This window comes from Rhagoletis zephyria, unplaced genomic scaffold (genome assembly GCF_001687245.7).
Source record: "Rhagoletis zephyria isolate East Lansing unplaced genomic scaffold, Rhagoletis_zephyria_1.1 Rzeph_scaffold_01204, whole genome shotgun sequence".
Classification (NCBI taxonomy): domain Eukaryota; kingdom Metazoa; phylum Arthropoda; class Insecta; order Diptera; family Tephritidae; genus Rhagoletis; species Rhagoletis zephyria.
Genome location: NW_016158288.1, coordinates 59,737 through 71,669, shown reverse-complemented (window position 1 = coordinate 71,669; position 11,933 = coordinate 59,737). Strand labels below are relative to the sequence as shown.

Sequence of the window (11,933 nt, the reverse complement as noted above, 5' to 3'; positions counted from 1 at the left end):
TCTTATAAACTTCTCTACCAGCAGGCGATCTGAATGGACGAAATCCAGAGTCGCGCTATTTGATCGGACGGAAAAGACTAGTTTCCATGCCGACCTTCTTATTTCATACATTATGGGTGATCTGAATGGACTAATCCAGATCCAGAGTCATCCAGCTATGTAGTACGGATGGAAAGGACTGGCTTCCATGCCGGACCTTTCTATCTGATAGCCAATGTTCTACAGTGATCAAGTAGCAGCCTTTTGAAGGTACCAACGTTTTCACAATTTTGTATTTGAGCTGGAAGTTCATTATAACATTTTAATCCCTTATAAAAGATATTCTTCTTATCTATTTCCGTTTTATACAGCGGCAGCCTGAAGCTATTATTTCCACTGAGTAAATACGACCTTGTTTTATGTTAAACACAAATTTCATAGCGTGTTAGAAAACTTGCTGTTTCACGCTCAGCCATTTTAATTCTGCGATCTTTTCCTGTATGGGTGTGTCCTACCGCTTGTTCAAGATAAATCGCATAGCCCTATTTTGCATTTTTTGAAGCTTATCTATTTTTGTGTCGCTTACTATAGAAAAGATTGTTGGACAGTATATGAAATGTGGTTCAACTATAGATCTGTAGACCAGAGTCTTATACCTCCTTCCTAAGTACTTACATGATCTTTTCATGAGATCAATTTTTTTTACCAATTTTAGCTACTGTGTAGTCAATATGTTCCTCAAATTTTGACTTATCATCGATATATATACCTAAATAGATATTTAATGATTCTCACTTTCTCAATTACTTCATCTTTAATTTTTAAACTGTAATTATCGGAGCTAACCAAGAATGATAGAATACAAGATTGCGCCGATCAGAGAGGATTTTTGAGAATAACTTTTGTGTGACGTCACACTGGTGAAATTGCGAGAGCGGAATGCCAAAACGTGAGCAAGAATGGAAGAAGAAGAAAAAATGTTGCAAGGAAAACGTAAACAAGTTGCACAAGTGTGACGTCATGCAAACAACGATTCTGTCAAATTCGTTAAGAGAGGAATAGTGGTCCGAGATCGGCGCAACCTTTGTATTCTCTCAATCGTGGGAGCTAACGTTAGCTGCTCTAGAGTTTATGTCGTTGATATAAATATTAAAGAGTATTGGAGCTAACACCGACCCTTGTGGTAGACCAATATCTACTGCTACCTTTGTGGATAGAGCTGTGTCAATCACCGTTTGTTGCTTTCTATCAGAAAGAAAACTACGGAACCATGTAAGTTCGATGTTATCTATACTATAATATATTCGAGTTTTTTTTAGCATTATTTCCCTGTCGATTGTCTCGAAGGCTCTCTTAAGGTCCAAAAAACATCGCCAAGATAGTTTTCTTGGAGTTCAGGTCCTCCTTCCATTGTTGTGATAGGATCAAGTTTAGAGCTGTTTCGCATGAGTGGTTAGCCCTGAAACCTGACTGCTCCTTAATGAGTATTTTATTTGACTCAATATAGTTTAATAGTTGATTTTTTACAACCGTTTCCAGTATTTTTTCTAAGTTGGGAAGGGTGTTTATTGGCCTGAGCTCCTCCGATTTTATGGTGTNATTGAATTGAACGCGTTTGCCACCCTGCAGCGGGGTACCAGTGAGCTGAAATTGGTGAAGAAATTGGAATGTTTGCAATTAGATGAAAGCGAATAGGGATTCTGTGGCAAGTAAGTATAAGTGTAAGTTTTTTTATTTCATTTTACTTCATTTGATTTTACTTAATTTTACTTTGTTTAATTTTATTTTAGTTCATTGTATTAAAAATTTTTTTTCTTGTCATTTATCGGTCTTACATGTTGTACATCTACAAAGGTTTGATGCTTCTTCGCGTCCGGTCGCAGACCACGTATCATCCTTGTGTATTCGTTTGAGGCACCCAACATATGCGGCAATGTTAATATTACAGGTGCATCTAAAAAAAACAAGAAAACAAATTTTCAATATATTTATAAATTATTGGATGAATTTTAATATATAGATAATATATGTATGTACATATGTATAGTTGCCAATCGAAGCCACAACTACGAGAGAGTGATACTTGCATTGATATGTTATAGTTTACGTAGTTCATAAATAATAAATATTTCTTAGTTTTTTCTTTTCCAAAAATAGCCAGTTTAACCTCGATGAGAAAATTTTTTTTGTATGCCAAAGTTCATTGACCTCAAGTACGCTGCTTTAGTACTCACCATATCTCGGTTCTTATTATCCCTATGTCAGAAAATTTAAGCTTACTAAAAATCATTAGAACTCTTAAGCAATTTTTTTGTCAGATCTCAGTTCCCACCTCCCCAATGTCGGTAAATTTAGGCTCACCAAAATTCATTACACGTTTGCTAAGAAAGTACTATTTTGATTATTCCAGTAGAACTCTTTACATAGTTGCCATGAAAAATGTTGAAAAGGACCCTAGTTACATCCAACGTTCGATATGGAGACCAAGGCGAATACATATAAGGTATCGATTGAACAAATACAACAATGACTTGTATTTTGTTTTTGCTTTTAGCGGGCCATTGTCAAATTTCATCTATTCTTCCACGAATGAAAAAGGGCGACAGAAAATGCAAGCACTCTCACGTTTTCACTCACTCACTAATGAAATTCAAAATTTTGACAATCAAACGCTACTCACAGCTGATGAAACAACACCACCTTATATAAATTCGCCTTGATGGAGACTATGCTCAAATGTTGTAGTTGTAATTTTTAGAGCTTCACGAAATATCTTATTACACGAGAACCAGTAAAGCGATTTCGAAGAGAAGTGTGGCGATTCAAAGACAAAATTCCAAACCTATCGACAGATAGATTTCTGTAAGTAACCGATTCGGTATCTGTCGTAGAAACAAAGGTAAATATCGGCTTAATTTGGGGTCAATTTTGAGCCTTTAAAGTGCTCCGGCAGCTTATGATTTGCAGGTATACATATATTTCATTTTCTAGATATAGGTTCTTTGGACCAGTAGAAATATTATAGTATATTAATTTTATATACACCCCTATTCTGCAACTGTTTTGTATTCGGATTTTGCTACGAATCGTAGAAATAGTATGCTGCAATCCGAATCGTATTTTCGAACTTTCGAAATGCGTAACAATGGCATGCCTAAAAACGAACGAGTAAGCTTTTTTGCGTAATTTTGTACGAAAACAATTCTGTGTCGGAGGCGAAATAAAAGATGTAAATCGATGTGTGCTTGCAAGAAGTATTGGTGCTGTTTATTTAAACAGATAAATTTGCCTTTCGCATATACATATGTACGTATATTTTTATCCACTGCTTTATATAAACGAGCAACGAGTCCGGTTTAGTTATTTGTACAATGATTTTCGGTTGTTGTGTACAAACGCATAACCCGAATCCAAAAACTTTAACAAACACGTGTAATCAAATGATTCACATTTTATTTGAGGTAAATGTTTCAAATTTCCTACCACTAGCTTGTTAATAAACTCGGTTTGCACTATGCACTTTTTTTTTGCAAATTTCGACGTTGGTTCTGCGCAAAAATACTGTGGACCGCGTAGTCGGAGTGATTGATATGCACAAGAAATGTTGTATACCTTTGACATGCGGAAGCCCCTCTTCCCCGCAACACAGAAAGGAGAATTCTACTTAGTAAGGGTTGGAATTCCTAAGCGCGGCCGAAGGCAGAAGCAAGCGCAACGGGTGGTGGACTTAACAAAGTGCATGTTTTCAATGGCTTGGAGGATGCTGTTATTGCATTAACTGGATTGAGAACCAGAGCTTCAGGCATATGAGGAGTTCTGGCTTGGGGCTCAACAATTCAACCAGAAGCTGACATAGATAGATGCGCCCATGGTTACTATGCCCGACAGCTCCGCATACCTTTGTGAATCCATTGCCATAGCGCCCGCTTACTCTGCTGCTATAATTGCAAATACATCAGAATCCATAATTTTCCTCAAAATATGTAAAATTAACCAATTTTACAATAAACAAGCACATGATGAGTGTTTTTTTAATTCCTTTCGACTTGGTTTTCCTTCATTCAGCTATCTTCGAAAAACAACTGATAGCTGGCAATGCTGCACATGTTTCGGCAAGGGTTGCAGCATGTGGATTTTTCGTTTTTCGTAGCGTAGCATAGATTCAACAAATATCGAGCATTTTAAGGCAAAAAATTGTTGAAAAAATTAAAAATTTTTTTTTATTCCAAAATTCTCGAAAACCGCTCGAATGATTTTGCTTTTGTTTCATTTAATCAAAAATTCAAGATTTTTCCTTTCATTTGGTATATGGGAAGTATTGGTTCTAAGTATGTTTATTTTATTCAAATATATGGGCATAAATGATTTTCCATACCAAATCACTTCGTCATCATTTTGCAAGCACGTGCATGCGCTGGAAGTGAGAGAAGGAGACAAAAAGTATGTGTGTGTAGGTATTTCGGCATTTGAATATTTATAAAAGACAAAGGTGAAGAGGAATATGTAGATGAAGATTAAAAAGTGTGAGCAACCGAATTGTAAATTACAGTAAGACGTACGTCAGTATTGTTAAAACTGTTTTACGACGATTACAGCTTGTCGATTTTTTTTGGTTCAAATTAAAAAAAAAAAGATTATTTTCCGTCCCTGCTTTTTTGTTTGCTTGTAAGGCGGTGCGGTCTAATGTACATAGTCCGTTTATTTGAGTAGGTACATAATTTTTCTTCAAGAACTTTGTATACATACATACATACTTGTAGATATCGGGGAAGCGTTTGTTTTAGTCACACCAAAAAGAAAGATCGATTTGAAAAAGATACTAGTGAGTAAGAACAAAAAAATTTCAAATGTAAGAAGTATATAATGACTATTTATTAGACAACACGAAAAATTTGCTATTATTTTTTCTTATGATTCACTTGGACAGGCACAGGGAAAAGAAGAAAATATTATATTGAGCCAGAAAAAGATACATATTATTCACTTGAAAATTACTTTGTAACATCATCAGCGTTTTTCGGTTTTAGTTTTTATAATTAATTTTTAATCCTTTCTTCTGTGACCGAAAATAACAGTTATTTTTTTACGAGTTAAACTTAGCCAAATATTTTTTATTCTGAAATAAAAGTCATTTCCTGATAATAAACAAAGCGCTAATCCAAATTAAGCAAATTTGATATCATATGAAAGATATTCGGAAAAGATCCGCATTGATTATTGCGAATGCGAAAGCGAATGCGAATATTCGCAACAACCCTGGTATATAGCTTGAGTGCTTGATTTTTATGAGTTTAGTAAAGCGCAAATAAATTCTTATACAAAAAAAAAACAACAAAAAAAAAACGCAAAAACATTTTTACTTCAAAAACACAAATATAGTTTTTATTAAAATGACTCAAAAAAGGTAATTGGTAGATATTTTCCACATTTGGTAGATTTTTTTCAAGTGGATGATAACTATTTTTTTCGACAGTGGCATCCCTGTAAGTATTTTAAATTAAAGCAATTAGTTGTAAAACACATTGCTAGATATATATTTTGCTTCAAATCTTTGTTTTTTTTTTAAGATAAAGACTCCTATGAAAATTTCAAAATTTCAAAAAATTTGATGTATTACTAAAAATACATTCATTACATGTAATACTAAGCTTCAAAGACTGTTATTTGATAACGTTTGTTTCAAAATAAGTATCAAATTTGTAAAATTATTCCCCAGAACTAAATAACACTGGTTAACAAATAGTTGTCTTGGAAAAATACCAAGAAACTCATGTTTTTCTATGATAACAAAATAAATATATCAAATTGGTTAATTTAAATATTTTCAAGGCCTGGCAACGACCCATACAATTAGTTTAACATTTTCTTGGATGTCTTTATTATGTACGTAACTAGATATCCAAATTTTAGATGCTGATATTTTAAGGACCACCCTAATATGCACGTGCTTGTATACATATTTATGGAATTATGCTTTCCTTCCAAATTATGTAATTATATCAGTCGTCGTCGCTGAGCCATTAGAATTCTTTACGTAATCTTTTACATACCTACATACTATAACAGTTTATATGTACATCCATATTCATGAGTAAAATAAATAAATATTTCAACGCGTGTCAGATATGAAATAAAACAATTGCTAACAAGACAAAACGTATTAAGTAGTTCTATCGTTTTTTTAAATTTCGATAATCTATGCAAATTTTTAAGTTCACAGCAAAGTGGAGAACGACTTTTATGTATGAAGAAACTTGATGTTATTTACGTCAATACTTTCTTAAAGCAGGTGTGTTTTGTATAAAATTTAAGTTGTTAATGGGCCAATAAAAAATTTTATTATGGATTTGAAAAAAAAACTGGGAGCCAAAGAACTTTAATTTAAAGATATTTATGTATGGTATGCCTATATGTATGTATATATGTAGCTTAAGCAGAATTGAAGCGATACGATTCAAGTCCCGAAAGGTAGGCAACTGAAAACCAGAGCGGGCCCCCGATTAACAGAAGTCATGCTCCATCAATGTCCTATTATAACCGCCCGTTAATATGGAATAGAAATGAAAAGGGTTTGAATATATTGAAGAAATCTATTCTACGAAAGATCTATTGACCTTTTCGCACATTGGTTATGGGCTCCGTAGAAGATGGAACCACGGATCATACGCGCTTTATGGGGAAATCGACTGCGCTAACTCGAATATGTTGCACTTATAGATGATAACGATCCGCAGTGAAAGAACTTTTTATTCGACAGCCATCGGTGGACAAAGAAAGCAAGAATGCCCACGTACGAAATGAAAGGCCCGATGGTAAAAAGTTCTGTCTCTACTTCGTTAAGGAGCTGCATGAAGAAATCATGAATCAATATTAGTGGTTTGAAACCACTCGCTTCCAATTATATATCAATATTAGTCACGACCAAACCATATAAACCAAATACCTCTAGATTTTACTAACCTCTCTCTGATTGTCCCTGTCTCTGGAAAATTTTGGTTTACAGTGAGGGTAGAAAAGCTCCAGAGCTTTCATTTTTCAAACAATTTGACTATTTATTTTTTAACGAAAGCTAATAAAATTGGGAATAAATATGTCGATTTTTTTATATAAAATTTTTTAGTTTAAAGTGCAGAGAAAGTACCAATTTTGAGAAGAGAGAGAGAAGAGAATCGATTATACTGTTGCTGTAAATAAATGTTTCATAATAAAACATAGACCTAAGGTATGTCTTTTTTTATGCGGTACATGCGTTCCTCCGAAAGACGAATAAAAAAAAAATCCGCATAAAAAAGTTCTTTACTTCAATACAAAAAACAGGGATGCGTTTCAGCATTTTCAAAACGCATAAATTCAGATATTCCATGTAAAAAATTCTAAAAAACCGCATAAAAAAATCCAGTGAGGCAGTATTAAGCAAAAAGAGCACTTATTTCTTAAGTTCAACCTTTATTATTCCATGTAAAACTAAACATTAATGAAATAAATAAAATTGTATCTGTATTTTAACCAAAAACAAAGAAAATACAATACAAAGACAAATTATTTATCAGAAGCACTGTCTCTTACACACTGAAAAAAGTAATAAAAACTCACAAAAAAGCAAAATCGCTACAGCGAAAAAATGGTTTGAAAAACCGCATAAATTCAAATCCGCATAAAAAGAGATCTAAGTGTATAAACATAGTAAGGTAGAACCGCTGAGAGGCACTTTTGAAATTCTCGACCTGGCGAGATGCCTTCGGCGGACATTTTGGCAATATTGCCGGCAATAAATTTATTGCTGAGGACGACACGTTTTCTTATTGCCAGCAACAAAAATTGTCTGGTAGGTAAAATGCTGGAAAACTTCAAGAAAAAAATCTTGATAATAGGTTTGTTCGTCGAAAATCCAGCAAGATGTATCCAACACTCAAAGTATCAGAGAGTAAAAGAAAATTCTTCTAAACTCTCTCTCATGTTGAGAAACTTCCAAACTTCTGCACGAACGCAAATTTGCAGGAATTTGCAAGTCTCCCTGTCAGCTGGTATCCATGGTTGCATTTCAAACATAAAAACAAAACTTTTACAGAATTTTGAAAATTCTTTCAGATGGACAAAAAACAGGATATGTATACATGTATATTTCTTGTTTTTCTGATTTGTTTTAACAAACATTTCAATTTTTTTTTTATCGTACTGGCTAGCGGGTTTCTTAAATCGACTCTGGTTGCAATTGCATTCCGATTGCGAATACAATTTTTCCTCCGCCGAGTACAGTTCACGCGATTTGGGCAATAACCATGATGATTCGTAAAAATTTTTGGTTCGACTAACAGAACTAATAAATATTTGAAAAAAATTATAGGGTTCCCCAAAAGCAAAAAAAAAAAATGCATAAGTAAAAGTTTAAATGTTATAAACGAATTTTTTTACCAACATTTCAAGCTTTTTATCGGAATTTCAAGAAAATTTTAAGGTGTGCAGTTTTAAAGCCGATTTAATTTTATAATAAGTAAAATAAAGTGTAAGTTTCAAGTGGCAAAGAATTCGCGATGATTTGAAAGTTTTTATTTTTTTTTTGCATTCCACTTTATTTACTTTAATGAAACAAAATTAGTCAAATCGGTTGGAAAATTAAGGCTCTCAACTACTTTGAACAATAAATTCCAGATTGGGTACTCTGTGTAGCATTTCATTGATATACATAATTATTCATGTCTTTATCGCCATATTTTCGCATCAAATTTCATTATCAGTAACGGTTTTGCTATCATTATACAGTAGATAATGTTAATGCTTCATATTTCGTTATCTCTGTAATAATAATTTGTATTCGAATTCGGATTCAGCTTTTATTGCGCTGCCGGAACGCATTACTCTGTTGACGCCTAGGCGTTTCCCAGGAGGTATGATGGTTAGTTTTCAAGCCTTTTTAGATTTGCCACCTATTTATGTGCTAAAATCTGTATTCTGTATTCTGCAGCTGTATTCAATTTCACTTTAAATGAGAACATACCAAAGTAGAATCGTTTCATTATGAGGAGGTCATTGTCCTGTTTTGAATTTAACAAACAGTTTCTCACTCCATTAAGTGTCCGTATTGTCTACTTTTTGTAATGGACATCAATTAGTCATTAATAAATAAAAGGCCCTTTTACTGGCATTAAATGGTTTGACAAATATTTAAATGTTAAATAAGAATCAAAGTACTCGTATGTAGCTAAAACTCGCACGTTGCTTGCCGGAGCAATTTTCATTTACGTACATACATACATATGCACATTAGGGTGATCTAAAATAACTAGCGCCTAACGAATTTATGGCCTTAAAAGGACCTTTTTGTAGTCCAATTTTAAAAGGTGTCCGTGGGCATTTGAAAATTTCCATGTAAATAACATGTAAAAAATTTGTTTTCATTAAAAATGTTATAACTATTGAAAGTTTGGGATACATTTTTTTTCTAGGCATACAAAATTGTAATCGAACTGTGACGAAAGACGAAGAGCAAAATCAATTTCTTTTGCGGTAGTGCAATTACATCGCCAGCAATATCCTAATTGCAATAAACTGAATTTCATTAATAATTTTCAAGAATATTAATGTTTTAAAATGCAACAAAAAATAAATAAATAGATTAAAACTCTCTCTTCTCTGACTAATCTAGTTTATAATCAACATTTTGTATAATTTTAGTGTAAGTTTTGTTTATTTAGCATGAATATTCGCAATCATAAAGCCCTAAAACTGTACCGATATTTCTGCTTTTTTCGACTCTCATTGACTGTAAGTTTATACATTTTTGAATATAGACAATCAAATTTAGAGTAATTTTTTGGAGAATTTAATGCCCTACAAGAACTTCTTGGCAATGTTCACGGTTCAATAGTTATGACATTTTTAACGCAAACTAAATTTTTTTACATGGAAAATTTCATCGACAAAAAATCGGAAAAAAAATTTTTGCTAATGGGAGAATTTTTTTCTCAGTAAATAGGTCCTTTTAAGGCTATAAATTCGTTAGGTTGGTTATTTTGGATCACCCTAATGTACATACATACATACATACGTGGATAAGCATAAGTGAGCGTAAAATCATAAAAGTATGTTAATAGCTTAGAAGAAGCAGCATACGACTACTAAGAAATAATCAATTTTTATTTTTTTTTGTATAAAAGCGACTTAATTGATCCTTTCCGGTTTTCAAAATACTACCTACCATATACATACATACATTTTTATGAAGCGACGCGACTGCCGACCGAAAATAGAGAAAAAAAAATCAACCAAAATATTTGCATAAAATTGTATTATTTAGCAGTTTTTAGCACGCTTAGTGGCCAATATACATACATACATACATACATGCGAGGAACCAGACAAGTTACAAACATGTCTGGGGTACTATATGCACGTATAGAATACTCCTAGCATACAAATATTTGCTGCAATTTAATATCCAACTCAGCCGTCGATTTAATTTTTTGAACTATGGAATGTTTGTCTTTCAAAGTGTTGGTATCGAATGAAGTTCATCTTCATATACAATTTTTTTATGCGGACGTTGCCGAATGGAGGATTGATTCATTTGCTAAGTGCTTTAGTTCAAGTGCTCCAATTGAAATTCTATTGAATTTATGCACCATCTCATTATTATATTTGGTTTGCCATCATTTAGACACTACATACATAAATATGTACGTACACACAATCTATTGAGTGCTTTATAAACAAAAGATAAAAAAAGAGATCATTTTTGAAAGTGAAATTTGAGACACGTTGTTTCCTTGAGCTCTCAGCAAGCAAATGACCTTCACTCAAAATCTTAATTACACTACATAGATCACAGATCGTGCTAGAATTTTGTGGCAAGTGTTATTCACTGTCAGTTGCTGATCGACGAGCCTCTCTTAATTCATCAAATAAATTATACGCCCAAACCCGTACTTAAGTGTCGTTTGCCTATTCCTCTAGTCATGTTAAGTTGACATGTAGAGCGCTCAGATTAGCAACACGTGTACATGCTGTGCAAACTTGGAGTTGATTTTTATCGATGATAGCCGAGATACCTACATATCATTCTTGCTTAAGAAGCTTGCGCACACAAAGTATGACAGCAGTCAATTAAGAAAAGAAGAATACTTCGAGTTTTTGCAATACAGAAAAAAAAAAAAACGTTTCCAATGTGACATCTTTAGCTAATTTGCACTTATAATTAATAATTATATAGTTTGCTTAATATTGTATATGTATGCATTAATGTTAACATTCACATACATACGTACAAACATGTGTATAGTATATGAGTGTACGTGTGAATTTCTATGAAAACAACCATTTATCTACATACATATACATATGTATATAGCGTTGACAAGGCTAAATGTTCAAGTTATTTGACAAAGCGTCAGTGACATTAATCAATTGCCAACACCTTGTTGACCGGTTTTTTTTGGTAAACAAAAGAAATATGTACGACTGTATTGTATACTTTTGGATGCATTTGTAAACAGTTTAGGGCATATTAAGGCAATCTTGTGCAATCCGATAGTTTTATTAAATTTTGTCTAGTCCAAAACTTTTGAGATTCTGCCAAAACAAGGGGACAAACAGACCACTGGAGTAGGTAACATTGGCAACTGGGACTGCTGTGACACCAATTTAAGAGCTGACTACCTGTTTGAGTTTATTCGCTTAAATATCTTAGAAATACTGGGAAATAGGAAAAGCGCTTCTACGGGGCTCTCACTGAAAAGGTGAACGGTTAAAATAAGTAATCTAATCGATCTTGAACTAAGCTACTTATTAATAACTCTTACAGTAGGTGCTATTCAGAAGTCACTAAGCGTAATAAAAGAGGGACTCCGTGGGGGTATATGTAGCTCTTTAATGAAGCTAAAAGGATCGATGAAAAGGAAATGCACAAAAATGCCCTCGATGCCCTTGTTAAGAAGCAAAGCATTTAAACACATACAGAG

General features: G+C 33.3%; 1 protein-coding gene across 1 annotated transcript in view; it reads right to left on the bottom strand.

Annotated features, from left to right (window-relative positions):
* Positions 1-1,332: 1,332 nt before the first annotated feature.
* The window catches only part of Snmp2 (Sensory neuron membrane protein 2), a 49,265-nt gene continuing 38,664 nt past the window's right edge, over positions 1,333-11,933 (bottom strand). Inside the window, exons 8-9 of the mRNA XM_017616445.1 lie at positions 1,815-1,933; positions 1,333-1,623 (exon numbers count right to left, since the gene is read on the bottom strand). Coding sequence (XP_017471934.1) covers positions 1,333-1,623; positions 1,815-1,933 — 410 coding nt within the window. The remainder of the gene's footprint in view (positions 1,624-1,814; positions 1,934-11,933) is intronic.